The 20,075-nt window shown below is 40.6% G+C and overlaps 1 protein-coding gene across 2 annotated transcripts in view; it reads left to right on the top strand.

Annotated features, from left to right (window-relative positions):
- Positions 1 to 20,075, top strand: part of syngap1b (synaptic Ras GTPase activating protein 1b) — a 145,213-nt gene that overhangs the window by 39,142 nt on the left and 85,996 nt on the right. For both annotated transcript variants that reach the window (XM_071468722.1, XM_071468723.1), the window contains one exon: positions 16,166 to 16,271. In XM_071468722.1, the coding sequence (XP_071324823.1) occupies positions 16,166 to 16,271 (106 nt within the window). The remainder of the gene's footprint in view (positions 1 to 16,165; positions 16,272 to 20,075) is intronic.

Genomic DNA, 20,075 nt, shown 5'->3' with positions numbered 1-20,075 from the left:
CTTTTTTGACTCCAGCTGGCATGGAGGAACATTAGCATTTACTTAGAGTCGTGTTTCTGGCTGCCTGAAAGTTCAATATCCATTATCCTTTTCTACCAACCCCTGAGAAAAATATCTGTTCAGTGCAGTATGAATTATTAGTGCAGCTTTAATAAATATTTGATGTCTTCTGTCTTTTTATTAGCAAAAAACAAGATAGAACAGTCACAGTAATTCAACTAAATAGCAATTTTAAAATCTATGAGACACAACCTGAGCTGTAGTTTCACATAAATACTCATAAATATTGAATAATTTGTGACACAAAGGGTTCTGCCCCAAACAATTATTGTCATTATCAATTAATCTGCTGATGATTTTGTTGATGAATTGATTAGATTTATAGTCAAAAACCTCCAAATAGTCAGTTTACTATAATCTTATACAAGGAAAAGCAGTAGATTCTCACATGTGAAAACATCCAGTTTTTGAAAAAAGGACTGAAACAAATTATATTATTATAGTTCATTGACTAATTGATTAATTGACTGATTATTGTAGCCCTAAACTGAATAGACTGGAGAGTCAAAGGATTCTGATTCAAGGAGATACTACACAGAAAAATGTGCTTTAACCTCAGCTCTGGTTACAGCTACTTCAAAAGAGTTGATCAATATGTGAGGTGTATCCATCCAGGCATGGAGGTTTATATCAACAAAACAAAATACTTGCTCGTGTCTTTCTGAGTAAAACACAGGTTGATGGTGTGCCTGGCCTGTCATGAGATAGTTTGACACAGTCCTTGTGCTACTTAGAGAACCCTACTTTTCAGATAATATCTGTTAAAAAGGAGGTCAGAGAGAGAGAGAGAACGTGTCTGGAGTCTATCCCTGACGCTCCAACTTCCCTGGATCACTGTCGCCTCAGGCTCGCTTTTGGGGGTTCATTTTCAAGGGCAGTTGTTAATTCTGTGGGAAGTTGTCAATGGTTGGAAACTTTTGTTAATTCCCTCCATTGTTGTAACTGGATCATAACTGTGTTACCAGTGTAACCTGTAACCTCAAAGTGGTCGTCAACAACCAGTTATGGAGATTGACATGAACTTAGTTTTTCATTCAGGTAAAGAAAGTCATAATTTTATTAGCTTAAAAAAATGCAAGATGACAACTTATTTTTCAGTGGAGAAACAGCAAATGCACTTTAATGCAAACACACTTATTATAAACACTTTACATCCCCCTATTTTTCAGTTATAAGCAGTATATAAACATGTAATGAATGGTTTATATTTTGCTTTAACGTGGTTAGAAGCAGATATAAGTGTTAATTAATGTGTTTGCCGTCCGTAACTATAGGCTGGTGTATAAACATGATGAATGACAAACTAGTAAAACAAAGTCGTAATATAGTCGTAATAAATAGGAGAGAGGAAGAGTTGTTGAAATAAGAATAAACACTTGAACTGTATTTACATCTGCTTACAATCACATTATAGTTTATTATAAACCATTTAATACATCATATGTTATAAATGCTGAACAGGACTTGAAGTGTTGCGGCGTAATGAGGCTACCGTTGATGCAGAAGTTGAACATGCCAACTTTATTCACAATGTCAGAGTATTTGACACCAATCCCAGTTTTAGATTCATGTCATCTATATTTGGCAAGAAGTAAAAAGGAAAAGAAAACAAATAAGTATAAGAAGAATTAAACCAATTAATAACTATTTGCATGTGTGTTCATAATCTGATATATTATCATTATTTCTCTGTGCTTCATAGATGTCCATTAAAAACACACCATTGCTCTAGTTGACATGTTCCTTTTTTACCAGAGCTCTCTTTCTGAATCAGACCTTCATGCTCTTGGTGCCATAAATACTCACTAGACCAACCATTGTGTATTAATAAATTAGTCTTGATAAAATCTCTCCTGTTTGAGTAATGTTTGCTAAAAACAACTGTGCTCAGCTGTTTTAAGAAATTACTGACCCTGTTTTACAAAAGAAACCTCATATACTGTATGTGAAGTATTTCTGAAGATGTATGTCTTTAGTGGGAACAAATGGGCTTGATGCTGAGTCCCACAGGGGAGACAGGGAAGCTGGAAACCATTGAGAAACAGACCAGACCAATTAAAAACATGTAGAAAAACACCAGTCCCATTCTTCAAATGTCTGAAAGCTGAAATCCTTTTCTATTCCAGTTCCCTGGTTTAGTTTCGAACACACTTTACTGTCAACCAAAACTGCTGTGACCCACTTGTAGTACTGAGCGCGTAGCCTACCTGGGTAAATGTATTGGTTCTGTGTTTTATGATACACTACCATTTTAATTAGTTATTAATTGAAAACATTATGAATAACAAGTTTAAAGTGCCTCAGGGTTTATTTTTAGTTTTATTATATAAATATAAATTAAATATAAATATTGGATAGAAAATTTTTGTGCTGGTTAAAGTCTGACATGATGATGATGGAAATCAAAGCAGAAACTGCAAACATATAATCACTGAGGAGGAAGAGAAACCTCTTACTCAATTACTGTTATTCACTCTTTTCCCAGTTGATTTTCAGATCACTGTCAAGTTCATCAACAGCATGTTACTGTTGATGAACTTGACTATTTTTGTTCCAACTTGTATCGATGCACCAAAAACAGACAGGGCATCACTAAACCTGCTGCCAGTTGTGAATAAAAACCTCCTCTTGCGCTGCAGTCCAGGAGAGGGTACTGTTCTTCAACTTTTCTACCTCTGCTTTGCAACTAAAGAATTTCATCTACACATAAAATTACACTGTTTAAGCCAAGACTGCTGATAACATCACCTTTAATGGAGCAGAGCCTGGTGAAATCCATAGGTCACCGCCCCAAACTTTACAGGCCGGTTTTTAGACCACACACACACACACATATATATATATATATATATATATATATATATATATATATATATGATAGTGATAAAGTTTTTCATTTAGTTTAAAGCCCTAAAATCTGAAACATCAGCACTTTGCAGAAGTAAAATTTGTGGGCATGTTGCAATACAATTGTCTTAATATGTATTTATTGTTTTTGTATTTTATTGTTATCCCCCCACTGTAATGATTCATGTAGTCTGTGTATTATACAGTATGCATTAGCGTGTGGTACATGATTAAACCTGCCACTGAGGCAAATCCCTATGTTCAGCTATGCTGGCTTATCAATAAAGTAATGAATCCTACTGTGGCCAGTCAAAGCGCACGGGTGGCGACTTAACTGTAGTGTGTGTTCACGGCTGCCAATAGTATTTCAACTTGTCATCACTCAGAGGAATAGAGCGCTGTGATCCCGATAAGAGACCTGTGCCGCTCTGGAGGGATTGAATGGAGAGCCCAGTTCAATTAATCAGAGCCCTATCCCTGTCTAATTGTGCCAATAAGGCAGCAGCTGTGAATGGATCGGAGGCAGGACTGACGAGCTGATAGCCGTCACCTCGGCGACGGCGAGAGGCGTTAAATATTCATGCCTGTCACTCACCTCATGCAGAGCGGGTGTCTCTCTCTCTTCCTCTGTGTTTCTCTCTCTCACACACAAACACACACACATGCACGCACTCACCCCTCAATTTATTCCCATTCGTTTTAGATGACTCTTCAGTGGCTCGACAAAAAGAAAAAAAGCAATCATACTGTACGTTTCCATAGCGGAGATATGGAGGAACAGTGGAAGACCTCGCTCTCTCTCCTCAGCGGTGTTGCTGCCTCCTGCACATTTTGATATCAGCCCATCTTAAATCCACACCTTTCAACTCTCTGATTTTCTGTTTGCTTGTTTGCTTGGCATCAGAGCCGAGCGTCACCCGCCCAATCCCTGCTCTCTCGTGTATCTCTGCCTCCCCCAGGCGCATTCTCATTTTAATTCCCTCCATCGATCATCCACTCTTACCTTTTCTCCTGTTCTCTCCCTCTGTTCCCTCCTCTCTCTCTCCTCTCTTTATCAAATCCGTCTTCTGTTCCATCTCTTTTCTCCCCCCTCCTACCATGCCCAGTCTCTCACTCTCTCTTTCCTTCTCTCTCCATATTCATTGCCACCACTTCTCCTCTCCCTTCTTCCCTTCTCCCTCTTTTTTCCCTCACCCTTTCACCTCTTCCACTCTCTCTCCCTCTCCCTCCCCCTCCCTCCCTCCCTCTCTCCTCTCTCTGGGGTGACTGGCAGTAGTCTCTGGCTCTCCTACAGGCCACCTGTCTCTGTGCTCCTCACAGCTCCATTCACTTGCTGCTGTTTGTTTTTGTTTGTTTTTGCTCGTTTCATGAATGACGGCCATCAGCAAGACAAAGGAGCGACGTCCTCCTGGAGAGCTGAGGTGTCGCTTCGGGGAACACGACCGCTCCGCTGCGTCTAAAATGTGTCACTATGGAAATTTGTGTTAATTGTGCGCTTGTGTAGCTCTCGACTCCTGCCGTGTTAGTTCACTGAACTGTTTCCTAGTGATGGAGTGCAGTGCCTTTCATTGGGCTAGAGTGGGATTACACCCTCGCTGGCATGTCAACACCCTTGGCTCATTTTAATTGCCAAGCATAATAGATAAGCTGACAAGATGTGTCGTTTGAGTGGCAGATTTTGACACTGAATCCAGAGCAAGATATCACTGGAAGTTTAAAAAAAAAAACAAACACCTGTAAGATGAAAAATGATGAGGCAAAACATATTGCTTATAATCTATTACACCATCTTCCTTGAGCTTGTGTGTGTGACTAAGCAAGTCTAAGCGAGAAAAATGGAGCCGTGTTAGAAAACAAGCGAGCCTTCACCCTGAAGCAGCAGAAAGTGCCACTTGGTGTTACTCTGTCTCTGTGATCATCTATTAGGATTAGAAGACAAATCATTGTTGTGGTACAAATAGATGCCTCAGAAATTACCATGGAGCCAAATCAACACAGAAATATAACATTATAAATTTCAATTTGTGTGCAGGGATCACGCAGTAGATTGCACGATCTTGTGCAGATGCACATTATTCTGTAAATTTTATTATTTGTTATTATTCAGTTTGAACCAGAGCGACTATTTGGGTATTTGTTTAATTGTTTCAAACAACAGTAGTTCCAGCTTCTCACTGTTTGTTCTGTGACGATTTTCTGCTTTTATTTGTCTTATGTAAAAATGAACTGAATATCTTTGAGGTTTTTGGACTGTTAGTCTAAAGACGCCATCTTCTAGCTTCATGAAATTGTATTGATGAATTGTAATGAACTGTTTTCTGACATTTTGTGGACTAAACATGAACCAATTAGTGGTGAAAATATTCATCTGATGAATGGATGATAAAGAATAATGGTTTCAGTTATCATGAAAATTTCAACACATTTTCATACACAAACAATTAATCAAGAACATAATGGACCTTTAATGTAATAACTGGATCATTAACACCTTTGATGTGATTTGCAGTAGTTTAGGAAATTGGAGTTTATTAATGAGATGTTATGGAGCTTCTCAGCAACTGGATCACTTGTGTGGTAAAGTCAGTGCAGCAGCGACGAGCATTAGTGATGAGTCCTCTGGGCCAGTGCAGGCTGCTCTGCCTCCTTCTGTCCTTTAGGGGGAGTGAGAGGGCTGGCAGTGATGGCTGCCTGACATCCTCCTCCCCTCCTCCTCCTCCCCCTCCACCTCTCATCTCATATTAATCTGAGGTGACAGAGTTTCATATACCACCGCCACGCACCAGTGCCCTGTCCCCCAAGTCATGTGCCCAGGCTGCGCTCCCCCAACGGTGCCAGTATTACGCAAGAAAAAACGACGGGGGTCACTGGCCTTGTTTAGCCTGCGAGTGTCAGAAAGAGCTGGGAAATATCAACACCATAACACACAGAGAGGTCGACAAAGCACTGCAGGAATTTAAAATAAATAGATTGTTGAGTAAATTTTCCATTTTTGGTTAAAGTGTTACCTTCTTGTCTCGTGATGCTGGTGCCCCCAGTTTACAGCTTTCATACTGAATTCGAGCGCATTAGTGCATGAGCTGGTCTGCAAACAAACCACGGCACCTGTGTGGCTTTCGCCTGTAGCTGCTGTTGTCACAGTGCATGAATAGTGTCTCAGAGGGGGAGAGCATGTTTGCTCATGACCCTGGAGAGCACATTCAGGTGGCTGTCGTGTGGGAGTTGGAGGGATTAATTATGTAATAAATGTAGGTGGGCAGTGACTCGCAGAAGAGAAGAGAAAGGTTGATGGTTTTCAGTAAGATGGCTGACCTAAACCTCTGAGGCGGTGTTAACAAAAAGATTTGGTATTTGAGTAACTGTTTCACGCCATTTAAACAAAAATTGCCCCTCACTCAGAAATAAAACATTTTTCAAAAGGTCATCCTGTACATACAAGGGTTTAAATGGCTTTTATCTCAGCGTTTTGATAAATTCAACCATCCCTGTGGATAGTTTACAGCTTTTTTTTTCCTCTTCAGTACCTTGGAGGCACCTAGAGAACGAGGAAAACTAGGCCTAATTTGTCTCCTGCCAACTTACCAGGAGCAACTGCCAGATCTTGATGACCTTAAAAGCAATCCTCTGCCATTTATCACTTTTATGAAGAAGAATTGTGCTTGTGCCATGTTTCTGTGTCTGTGCAGTTTGGACACTTTGGTGGTTTGAACTTTTCCCATGCACTTAGAGTCTACAAGCACATGTAATAAACCTGCGCAACTATCATTGTATCTTAATCTTAATCTCTAAATCAATTTGATCGTTTTTAACAGCAGCTTACAGTTAGCAGAACAGTATTCTGACTCACTGGATGTAGAGTCACTGGGCACCGATTCCTCTCTTTGCACTTCCCCTGTCTGCAGCTCCCCTTCATTACAGGAAACAACAATATCCAAACTAGAAACGGCAAGGCGTTTCATAAAGATTTGGACAGTTGACACACGTCTTTGCTGTTTTTTGGGGCACCCAAGACAATTGTGATTGGTTTAAAGACATTCAAACAAGCCAGAGCGTTTTTTTCCTCCATAGCAGGATGATAATGGGGGCAGCCACAGGTCTGGTTATACAAGATTAGCAAAACTGGCCCTGGCCCTGAGAGTTCAATGCTCTGCAGCTTCAGAAAACACATGCAAACAGACAAAACACAAACAACTTCAGAAAACATCTTTGTCAATTTCACAACACATGCAAAATACTCATAACACAACCAAATACACATACGCGCTGCAAATTCTCACAACACAACAGAAGTGCGCTTGCATGGACGTATTATAATAAATATATTAAAATACATCCATGCACACTTGTTGGTCAATGCTTTTAACTTCAAAAGTCTCAAAGCACTGAACAACAAGTGTGTTCCAGCCAGGTTCATCACTTTTTATGTGTCTCTTAGAAACACTAACCTTGTGTTGTGAAAATTTGCAGCGCTTTTGTGAATTTCCTTGTGTTTTGTCTATTTGCATGTGTTCTCCTAGTTTCAGTGTGTTGAGCTCTCAGGGCGGCTGTTCAGAACAGTATAAAAGCCAAAACCCAGCAGCTAACTTTGCAACCAGCTAGTTTGTTTCTGTCGCTTCTCTCTCAGTCCTCAATATTCAACATTTTTCAACCTGTAACACCTCAAGTGACACCTCATCTTGCTCACCATGCATTTTGCCTGCATCAGTTTTAGAAGAAAACAACACACACTCAGGTCACAGTTTCAATGTAGTGTGAGTTTTCCTGCTTATATACATCGTTTGTGCATCATGTTACCTCTAACTCTGTTTCCGCATCAATTTAAAACAATATGCTTTTTTCTCATCATATGAAATTCTTTTGGGTTCATGAAACTGTTTCAATCTGTCCTGGATAAATGGAAAAAGTCGAAGACAACGACAAGGAAAATAAAATCATACATTTTTTATTCTACTATAGCCAACAGCACCACTTTTCTTCAAAGACTTGTGCTAGATATCACATGTACAGCACAGTTACACCTACAATCTCCAATGTGCTGTGTAGACATTCAAATTATAAGGAAATGATCATCAATTGGTTCTGGGTGTGCAAGACCAATGGTGGTACAAATGTCAGCCCTATTAGTCTGTCCACTGTGTGTTAGTGTGTGTGTGTGTGTGTGTGTCTGTGTCATTCTGTGGGCAGGATCACTGTATGTTTTATGATCACTGTAGCTCAGGAGGAGGAGGAACATCTGTCTGTGAAAGGACATTACTGACGGTCTGAAGGACAGATCGTGCTTTTGGCCAGCTCAGCTGCCTATCATGATGCACAGGACTCTGTGTGTGTGTGTGTGTGTTTATGCTGAGGTGAAATTTATTTCTCTTTGTGCAGGTGTGCCGGCAAATTTTCGTAATTGCATGCTTGTGTGTCCTAATAGAGGTTCGTGTGTTTGTTGGCGTGTGTGTCTGTGTGTGTGTTCTATCTTTGTGAGGACCAGTTTGAGGATATTTTGTCCTAAGACTTGGTTTTAGGGTTAGAGTGATGTATTTATTTGTGATGGTTAGTCCTCACTGAGATGAAAATACTAGTGTGAGTGATTGTGTGTTTTGGCCTCAGTTAGACAACCAACAGTGTTTGATCACTGCCCCGTTAAGAAATAATGGATTGCACTGTTTTCGCATATTGCTCACTCTGCTTCAATGCAGTCTTACACAAATACACACACACTCCCTCACTTTTCTCTTCCTTCTTTTTCACACAGGTATGTACCTTCTGTTTCTTTCTCTTTTACACACACGCACACACATGCACAGCGTCCTGCCATATTCCCCTGCTCCTCACCACTGGGCTTGAGGAAGCAGTAGTGACATATGGGCCAGCCAGCCTGCAGCATCGCTCAACTCAACCTGCCAAGCTGAACAAAAACACCCCCCTCCTCCCTCTTCAGATCAATGGCACTCCCTTCCCTCGTTCTCCCTTCTTTTCCCTATCACTAGCTCTTCATCCCCACCTCTCTCCAACACCACCATCCATCTATTTGCTTCTGTCTTGTACGGCGTGGCACAGTTGTTGGCCTCTGACTGAAATCTGACAAGCGTGTTCATTATCTGATGTTAAAATTCTCATCAAAAATGTATTGATTTCAGTCCTGCCTTTTTTTAACAGTCATGCATGATTAAATGCACCAGGCGAACAATTTACATCTCAAATTGAATGAAATTGCCTGCTGCATGACTGGAGCCAAACATTGTCCAGATGAAACGTCCAACCGCAGATTTTTTTTACACTTGTGTTGGGCCTTTTTTGTGATTAAGTGTTGTAATTCACTTTTTAACTTAGTCCTGTTAGAGAGCTGCAAGAATACAGATTGACAAGCTCCAGATAAAAGACAAGGACTGGTCCATTACTGCCGTAGCTGCTGTGAGACACATGCTGTGTCTCGGTTCGCCAGCTTCCATACTCACACATGCTGCTTTGAGTGCGTAAGTGGGTTCACATTTATAAATATGGCAACATGCAGTGCACATTAAGTCCCTGGATGGTGCACTCAAAACGATCAAAAAGTTGAGTGTAAATTGATGGACACTTCTCAACCTCAACAGTTGCCATCTTGGCCATGAGTCAAGCTGCATCTTTTGATAATAGTAGAATTTAAAATTTATAGAAGAAATAAACAGCTTTTCTGGACCAAGTGTTGACCCATCAAATATTTGGTCCAGCAAAAGATATCTTCCCACAAACTGGCCACACTGGGTACAGATATTTGAGCAGGTAGGTTGTTTGTGCAGCAGGTTATTATGACCCATAGTTTTGTTATTTGACATCTAGTGGTCGTAGTAATGGTGACAGGAGCTATGGAAAAGTGCAGTGACGTAGTTTATAGAGCAACAAAGTCCACGTCAGGAGGAGGTTGGTGTGGATGGATGGGTCTACAAAACACAGGAATATGACACAGGAGAGCAGTGTTCGATTCCCAAGTGACAGCAGCAGTTTATTATGTTTCTATATTCTATCCATGGTTGGCAAAGTTAACCATGTTGTTATTATTGTAACCATGACAACAAAGATCATTTGCTGTTGAGGAAGTTCTTATTTTAACCAAATCCCCATCTTTTCCTAATCCTAACCAAGCCATGACCATAAGTGTGGTAACCAAGGCAACGAAGGTAGGTACGCAACTCTCGGTATAGTCTGCGTGTTTATTATTGTAACTATGACAACTTAGGTTCGGTACACCTGTTGACGTAGAGGCACTATTTCAGGAGACGCTCCTATGGGTTGCATCAAAGGGTTTAAAAAAACGACCTCTGTAGTTGCTCAGGTTGGAGGACTGGTCGGGATATTTATGGTTCCCAGATAATTCCTGGTTGAGAAAGCCCCTGACCTTTCATCTGACCTGATGTTGACCTTAGTCCGCATTAGGCCATTTTAAAGTATCTATACACATTTCCAGAACTTTGTGAAATTTGCACAAGATATTCATTGTCCTCAGAGGATTTAATTGTTTCTCGTAACCTTGTGATCTTCACTTGCCCACTGAAAATCACTGGGTTAAAAGTAGACCCAGTTTGGGCTGCAGGACTGGGAAAAACAGTCAGTGCCAGTGGGTGGTTTTAGTGTTATTTGTTTTATATGACTGTCTCTTTATTTGCCAAAATTAAAATGTGGTTATTTTTGACTGTGTGTTCGATAACAGGCTCACGTTTTTGCCTTACTGTGTCGTTAGTTGTACAAAACAATGTGTATTTGAGATTCCAAACTGCAAATGACAGACATATGACGACCAGTTAGTGACACGTACTGAAATGAAGGGTTGAAAAGAGCTAGAGTGGATTTCTCAGTTCACAACGAAACAATATGTAATGAAAAAGAACACTAACCCAACACTGGGTCAGAACAACCTACCTCTACCCATGGGTTTGGGTAGAGTTAACCTTTTATTACTCTTGTGCTGTTTTACACCAGTTTAGTCAGTCTAGGTTTTTAGTCTCATCTCATATAAAATTTGCTAAACAGATACATACAGTACTGTAACAGGGAGCCAGTCTGATTTAAATGACCCTGTGGCATTTACTCCAGCACAACTCTTAGAATGAACTTTGAGTGAACATTTTGTACCCGACTGCTGCTAAGAAGGAAGAGTCTCATTCATATGTACATAATAAATGTAGAGTTATTTTTAGAGCGTCAATATGCTCCAAACAAAGTGGTTGTTTGGTTGTTGAACAGCATCTGAAACACACTTCCAAAACACCTTTATTTGATCGTTTCTTTTTCTTTCATGTGGAAAATGGCCCGGTGTGCGAAGGTTAGAAGGTAGGAAGGAGTAAAAGTAAAACTACTGTCTGTGGTTTGTGTGCGTCTTGGTCTCTATAGCAAGGTTTATTGGACATTTTGACTTCTGGGTGGCACCAGACCAAGTCTTTTCATGGTAGTTTTTTTCCCAGCAGTGGTACATTGTGCTCTGAATCTAATCATTCCTTTATGTTTGTGTGTGTGAGATGTGAGTGCATCATCTGAAGCGAGCAGTCTCTCTGAGCATGGGCCTGCCAGCTTCCTGTGCCCACTCATGGCAACCCCAGAGCCGTTGTTGTGTCACATCTCCAGCTGCAGAACCCCGCGACATCTGACCAATCAAATCCTGCCACATGCAGAGTAAAAATAGCCTCCAGGTGTTTCCCCCCCGAGTGGAGGCAGTGGTGGGAAGCTTATTCGTGAACTGATGTGTCAGGATGGGGAAGAAAGGTATTCTGGGTCTTTTCCATGAGTCAAGTTGTCAGTGATGAATTGCACTGGGCAGGGCAGCAGGAGGGGAGGGAATGAGTGGGCTTGTTCTTGTTCAAGTAGATGTGATTGCGGAAAATTACCATATTTAGATCCTTGTAATTGGGTAGTGTTGGCATCAAGATGGCTACTCAAGAGCTGAACTTTTTAAGACTCATGGATGTGAGGTCATTTTAGCTACAGTATCTGCGCACTTGTTCCTGATCTTATTCTGGTTCTCACATGTAAAAAGAAGCGAGTTTAAAGTGTCGATCTGCATGGAAAAGACACAAACCTATGCTCCAGCTTACCAAACATGTATTTTGTAACATTTCTCACACAACTCATACTGTTGAGAAAAGTAAACGCAGCCCATTTGTCTCCCCTGGATTCCATGGCAACAGCTGAAAATCTGGACAGAGAGAAGCATCACTTTAACCCTGCAGAGAATCACTACTATCCCTTCAATAACTGCAAAACCATTCAGTGATATTACCTGCGGTCTGAGTTTGCTACTCCTCCACACTCCCCTCCCGATTCCTCTTTAATGGAGTCAGAGCTGGCGCAGCGCTCAGCCAGGCATTATGAAACGACTTCGCTTGTTATGTATATTTAGAAACACTGTAAAGCAACAATGTCGCAATAAAGCTACAGTACGCAGCTGTGACTTTATTTGTGCTGCTGATCAATGAAGAGCTGGTAGAATGGGAGGTTATATCAGGTTTACTGTTACTCGTTGGCACTTAAGCATATTCAATTAGTCGAACAGAGTGCTCGGCCACTCTCCTCTGCTGTATCCTGCATTAATCTGGCAGTGAGAATTAAAAGAGGGTTAGAGAAAAAGCTGCGTGTACTGACAAGAGTTGCATTTAAATTGAAGGAGGATGCATGAAGAAGCATGAATTTAGATTGAAGCTGTGTGTCTAATAATGTTTATACCATGGTACCTATCACTTTATATCTGTGGGTTTATTAAGACATTGTAAGCAATGGTGAAAATTAATGAACAGGACTGCTTAATGACAGGATTGAGTACTTTTTAGTATTTAACATGGAACCTTTATTTGTCAAGTTTTTTTTTGCTGAATCAGCCCAAACAGAAACTCAGATAAACACTTCCTCTGTAGATTTTCTATAGATTTTCTGTATCACTGTTTCGCTCAACCGCTTTTATTTTGCATTTCAGTGCAGCACAGACTGGATTAAGAAATTCCTATCCGTCATCCTTTCACGGTGTTTCCATATTGCAGCGTGCAATGCAACATGCAACGTGTTATTTTGTGAGACAATATATATTTTTCTAATGGTTGGGAACTCACTGTGCCCCTAAAGCTGAAATCTGCACATTAGCCCAACACATGTTGACTTGTCATAGCAGGAAAACCACCGGTGAAATTAATAATATTAACAATGGCTCAGTTCCATTAAGTGTAGGTTATTCCAGTGAGCCAGCGTGCAAAATAACGGGAATGCAGCCATTATTAATGTTAATAAATGCACTTCTCTTCCTGCTATGACATGTCAAAATGTCTGCTGGGAAAAATGTAAATTGATGGTGAGAATTGTCACAGCCTGTTAAGATATCATGGAGACATGTGTTGACATCTGGTCATTAGTTTCAGAGTTATGTTTCCTTTAATGAACAGAGTGGAAGTTTTGACCTGTTGGGGGCTGTGGATAAAAGGTTAGAGGATCTGCAAAGTTTAAAGTTTGAAGCTAAATTTTATTCCAAGCCATCCAGTAATTATCGCAACCAAAATGTTGGACCAGCACCGACAGAGGGATAGACCCGCCAGCAAGACAGAAAACTTGATAAATGGCAAAGCTTCTCACTGAGTAACTGCCCCAGCAAAAGGGGAAATTAACATACTCTGTATGCTCTGTGCGTTCACTCACCGGACTCATAAAGAACGGATGCTGCTTAATATGTATTTTTATCAAGAAGGTTGAACTGTAATTTCTCCTCAACAAGCAATATGTTGGTCCCAAGAAAGCACATTACAATGTAGTTTTGTGCACTTTGGTTGCACAAGCAGCACAGTAGAGCAGTAATCACGTCGCCTGTTGATTTATGATACTTGTCCCTGATTACGTTGGATAAAGAGACTCATATACACAGGATCCTGATGCTGTGATGTGAAGCGTCTGCTGCTTGGCTGGTCTAACTAGATTATTCCAGTGTGCATTTATGTGTGTGTTTGTGTGTGCGTGTGTGTTTGTGTGTCTGATGTGATACAGCTGTAGCAAAGTACTGGAGAATATTAGTAGCTTGAAGTGAAGCGGTGTCTGCATTAAATTTTTATGTGCCCTCACTTAGATGGACACACACATGCCCATACCACATAGTAGCTTTTGTACACACTCACAGATGTAGGCAGCACCTACACACACACACACACACACACACACACACACACACAGACACACACACTCTGACATTCTTTCATCTTAACAGAGTTCCTTTAGAGTGAGTGGCACTCGGCTGTCTTGTGGGACATATGGCTCAGTGTGACCTGCCAGTGTCCTTCACTGTTGTTGGCTTTGGCCCAAACCCCCCCAGGCTGCACTATCCTGTAGTGCTCTCTGCAGTTAGTACCACCTTCTGACACTGGCTCTCTGTGTTCACACCGGATCTTTTATGTCTGTTTCTGTCAGATGCTAGTCTCAATAGGACACACTGAAAAAGCACAACAGTATTGTAACAGAACAACAAACAAGGCTGCGATCATTCCCCCTGGCTTCTTGACTTTTTGTCAGTAAGGATACATAGAGGACAGCGCCTGCAGTTCACTTTGAAAATGACTATAATGACTACAGTATGTCCATGTTTGAAATTATCCCAATTTTTTTTCTTAAAGCTGCAGTAATTAATTTTCTTGGTGACTTTGGTGCAGAGAAACACAACAACAAGCTCCATTACATATACACTCACTGCCCACTTCTCTAGTTACACCCATAAAATCTAATGTAATCCAATACAGTGGCTCAGCCTAAATTCTACTTTTACAAATATAATAATGTTGACTTTTGATTGAAACCATCAGAGAAGTTATTTAACTATATGTTAAAAATTAAGATTGTGAGGTGTTTTTAATGTTTTGTTTCACATTTCAATATAATGCAGTCCAGTAATGTTTAATTATCACTTCTTTGAAAGCTTCAACAAAAACTGACCAATATAATCTTTGGAAAGGTGGAATATGGCAGAGCTGGACAGAGTGTATTAATAAGTTGTATAATTTGTTATGGCTAATGTATTAAAATTAACTTTTTACACATCCAGGAGACACGGATCAACATCTAAGTCGTGTTCCTGTCCATCAGTTCCAGGTTTCACTTTACTTTTAGCTCTGTTTTTGTCACCACAAACTTCTTAGACAAATATCTACATCGTTACATTGAGACTTTCTTCACTGTCACACTGTCTGTTGCAATTTAGTGTTTGCATGCAGTGGATTTATCTGAGCTTATTTGCTGAAAACAGGGTTGACAAGAGTGAAGCTTGCAGGAGCCAAACAGTCTCCACAGAGCTGAGCAGAACTGCAGTTGGGTCAGATTTGATGCATTCTTTTATACACAAATCTTGGTGGAGCTGTAAATATGCAGGAATCAATGGAATTGGAAATTGTGGCTATCTGTGCATCACAGTAAGTTATTTTGAAGCAAAACTCAAATGTGTTTCTGCAGTGACTTTTTATTTCTTTGTGTATTCCTTGGCATACTGGGACCCAGTGCCAACAAAGTACTGGCTTTGGTGCTCAGTCAAGATTTATAGGTCTGTACTTCACAGTATACGCTGTATTTTCTGAGCGTAACTGTGATGTTTCAAAGGAACCAGTGTTTCTGATTAGTGCGGCACATTCTCCCATTTATTTTCCCTCAAGTCTCACTTTTATGAATTCAGGGACTGTGAGGCCAAATGTGGTGGAGCTGTGAAATGTGGTTTACTTTTTCAATATATATATATATATATTTTTTCTTTTTTCTTCCAGTTTTCAGTTCCTCTACATCAGACACAATGCAGGATTTTTTTTATTCTAGCTTCGTCTCTTACCATATATTCTTGCTTTTACTTTTGTTGAATTATGTGCTAAGACTTTAAAGAATGTAATGTAACTGGTAACTGTCTTTGAGCTACATCTGACCCCATCTTAACCTTAAATATATGATGAGTTTTATCTGCTTAGTTTGTGATGGAAGATTCTTTCACAGGATGTTTATCAGTTCATTCATGATTTTGGATTTGGATGATTTTTTTAAAATCATTTTAATGATTTCAGCCTTTTCTAATAAAAACAATTCTCAGGCCATAAAATGCAAAGATCAGTTTAGCCGCAGCTGTTTCCTTTTTCATTTATCAAGCACAGTGTGAACACCGGTTCCTCAAATTCGACAAACAGAGGGACAAAGAGTGCACGGGTGCACTTGTGTGTTCATATTCAGCACACAACTTCAGGAGGCAGTGTTTCAGGAGTGTGTGAATGTGTGCTGACCGTGTGCTCTCTCTTTGCAGGTACACCCTTTGCTGATGCGCGAGAGGCGCTCAGAGTCTCACAGGAACAAGCTACTGCGGCGGACAGTCAGCGTTCCTGTTGAGGGAAGGCACCATCCCGAGATGGGTGAGCAGACAGACCTTTAACATCTGCTTTTACCTCTGAGATGTTCTGATTCAGTCTGAATCAGGGTCCAGGCAGAAACGGTTATTTTGTCTTTCATCTCACTTTTTTGAAATGAAATTCAAGTGGAATCAAATCCATCTGAATATTTTAAAGGAGAAGCTCACATCTTTTTCAAATGACCACATGTGGACTGAAAGAGTAAATGGCCTCTTTTCTCGTGGCTCTGGAGAGATCTGTTCCTGAAGTGATCTCACTGTAAGTGATTGGGAACAAAATCCTCATTCTGTGTGAAAGTGCTTTCCGGAGTTCAGCCGAAGCTAATACGAGGTTTCTGTGGTTATCTGCCAACGATTTTAGTAAAACCGTCCTCTTTATGTTTATCCAGACACAGTTTCCTTGCTAGAATATATAATACCCACTTGATATCAGGAACCCAGACTGCTGAAGTCTTGTATTAGCTTCAACTGAACCTAAAGATACATTTTATTTTATGGAAAGAAGGCTGAGGATGATAACAGCAAGCAAACCCTCCTTCAGTTTTTATATGGGTATCTGAGTATTGTTTTAACATAGATGTGAACCTGTCTGACTTTGTGCAACATGTCTGGCTGAGGCCCTGAAAGCATCTCAGCTTAATTCAGCTTCTCTTCCTCTTGTCCATTTTGATTTTCAGAAACATTTTCCACAGTATTACTTTAGGTTAGCTTGCTTGTAATAATAGGATGGTTGCATAGCAACGACAATGATGTAAAGTTCTTTGCATCCTTTGAGCCATTACTCTCTCTGTTAGTAGCAACGCTCGCATCAGAACTCTGCAGTGATAAAAGCATCTCATCTGATCAGAGCTCGAGGCAGCTGTTTTCTCTCTACCAGGTTTTGACTAGATATTCTTTTGTCAGGTTGAGTGATTTATCAGTGTTATGGCTCTGAAATGAAATGCATGCATTGTTACCTTAGTAGTTCTCTTTCTCTTTATTACGTCCTCAGTTGATTTTGAGGTTTTATTTTTCTTCCCTCTGTGTTTTTTAAACTTTTATTTTGCTTCCTCCTCTCTGCTTTTATATTGCTGTGTTGTATAAAGTCTCCTTGGTCTCTGTGAGACTGACCCTCTGTGTGCTGCCGTCCTCTGTTTGTTTTGCCTGACTCAGTCTCTCTGGGCCCTCTACAAATGTCCCGCTCAGTTTCTCCCTCTTCCTTCACCCTGCACCTCTCCGTCTCACTCAAGCTATTTTAAGGGCCTCCCTTGCGACATCCTCCGTCTATGATCCCACGTTGCTGCCACCACTTTGCTCCAGAGCAGTTGTGCTGATTCAACTGGATTCCCCTCACTTTCCACGAGTGGCTGTCTGACCTCTAGGCGGTCAAGCACTGACACATCAGTTGGTTTGGTCCCGCCACGCTTTGACATACAGTGTGCTGACAAAGCAATGTCAGCTCATATCACCCGTGTGTAAGCGTATTGTAAACACATTCACATATGTTAGTACACTACACTACAGGCCATAATGCACTGACACCATTACCGACCATCTGTGGTGCCCACGCCCAAAGAGCCAAAAGAGATTAATGGGCCCCAGGCAATTAGCAATTATTAGATCAACAAAAAAGCAAATGGAGGTTGTCATAAGGCCACAGTTAGAGAATGTTTCTACAGGGGGCCATGTGACCTATTTTATAAAATCCCTGACACACAGCACTGAGCTGATGAAGGTCCAGTGACAACACTAAGTCAAGGGGAGTAATATTAAGTGTGCACCAAGATTGGTGAGTCATTATAAGCAAATGTATTGTGTAATCTGTCTGCTGTGACCTGGAATGGTGTAAATGTTAAACTTTGTCAAACATCTAAGGTGTAATTAATAAATCTCATAATCCCAGTGGCTTGTTCCAGGGCTCAGCATGGACTCAGGAGAGATTTAGGCCAAAATGTAAAGGAATTCTTCAACATTTTTGGAAATATACAATTTTTCTTTATTGCCAACAGTTAAATGAGAAGACTGAGATCACTCTCGTGTCTGTACATGAAAGGTAAAGCTACTTTCAGCAGCTGGTTAAAGTGGTTAAGCACAAAGACTGGAAACAGGAGGAAACAGCTATGAAAATGAAAATGAAAATCTGCATGCTTTATGATGCTGCATATTATTAAAAGCTCTTTGTTTACCCATGTGCACCAGATCTCATCCTGTGATAAAATCTGCGTGTCAGCACCTCTGAAGCTCACTAATTAATGTTTTATATCTAATTTGTTAAATCATACAAATGCCAAAGTGTAAAATCGACACATAGTGATTTTATTGGAGCCCATGTGCCAGACCACAGGGCACAGTGACTTCATGAAGACCTCTTTGTGCTAAGCTAAGCTAGCTAAGCTGCAGATGGGAGTTTCTCGGGATCTCCTCATCTAACTCTTGGCAGCAAAGCAGACAAATGTATTTCCCAAAATGTCGAACTATTCCTTTCATTAACAAATATCTCTATGGCTCGTGCCAGTATGACGTTTGGGCTCAGAGCATGGCGGCACACTTGCTTTCGAAATTCCACCAAGTTGACCTTTTGATGAGTGTGACCAAACCTCAGCACATCTAATTGTGAAGGGCCGTGCATTATCATTCACCACCCATATCAGCATTAGCAGAATATTTTATTATCAGTCTGTGAGAGCAAAGTGTCACCTTTGCAGTAGTGTGACATCCAGGATGGTCTTGTGAAAAGTATCTCACAATTTAAAAATTCCATATATTTCCATCATGGTTGGTCTTAATTTAAAATAAACCCCTAATGATATCAGTCGCAGTGTTGGCAATTAGGATTAGACCCACGTAGTCCTCACTGAGCAACACAGGACCACTGTAGCTATTTATATCAGTTCAGGGGTATAACCAGGACCCAAACAATCCCAAGGTCAAGTGACATAGAAGGGATAGGCAGAGGTGGAGTCTCAGGCTACCTCATCTGTCCATCTTTATATAGTTAATTCAATACAGTATGCTTTTCAGCGTGCTCTGCATCTGCGTCTGTACAGTGTTGTGCTACTGAGCACATTTCTGGCACAATTAGTCCATGTATTCCCTTTCAAAATGATGAATCAACTGCATCTTTCAATAAATTGAAAGACACGATGACCTTGCTGCCATCAGAGTGGGATTCAAAAAGGGCCGACGGTTCAGAAGATTTCCATGAGCTGAGAGCAGAATAAACTGCAGATACTGCAGCTGCTGCAGCCGCCAAACACCCGACCATGTATTTGTGATTTGTGATAACACTAATACGTCTACCTTGATTTATTATTCATCACAGAAGTAAAAGCTCACATTTTTCACATGATATTGATGAACGGAGACATTTGACAGCAATCCCAGCTGGATGCCTGATGCAGTGACACTCAGATGGAAGATATTGGGCTCTACAGTCGATCTGCGATTAGTCAAACACACAATGCCTCAATAGGTTTCTTGGCTCCTCCATCGCTGTCACAACAGATCAAGTGGTTCAGATACAATCATTTTTCCGTTTTCATCCGCTTCCCTGTACCTTTTGTGATTCTGGCAAACATTTTAAAGTTGAGGAGGTAATTAAGGTATAATGAAGACATTAATTTTGCTGGATAATTATAGTGCAGCATAAGCATTCTATGCAAATATGGGGCTTAATTAACATTTGGTGATTGTGACAGGGGAAATGACTGGACAGAAAATGTTACTTTCTCTCGTGTTTCGATTGTGTTTGGTCACAAACTGCTCACTAATAGTTCTGTTACTGTATAAAAGGAGATTTCAGATTTACTGTACTTTTGTCAGGCCAGCT

The sequence above is a fragment of the Trachinotus anak genome, unplaced genomic scaffold, assembly GCF_046630095.1.
Source record: "Trachinotus anak isolate AG129_WGS33_773 ecotype Australia unplaced genomic scaffold, CSIRO_AGI_Tana_v1 ptg000032l, whole genome shotgun sequence".
Taxonomy (NCBI): Eukaryota; Metazoa; Chordata; class Actinopteri; order Carangiformes; family Carangidae; genus Trachinotus; species Trachinotus anak.
This window is presented reverse-complemented; position numbering and strand designations above follow the sequence as displayed.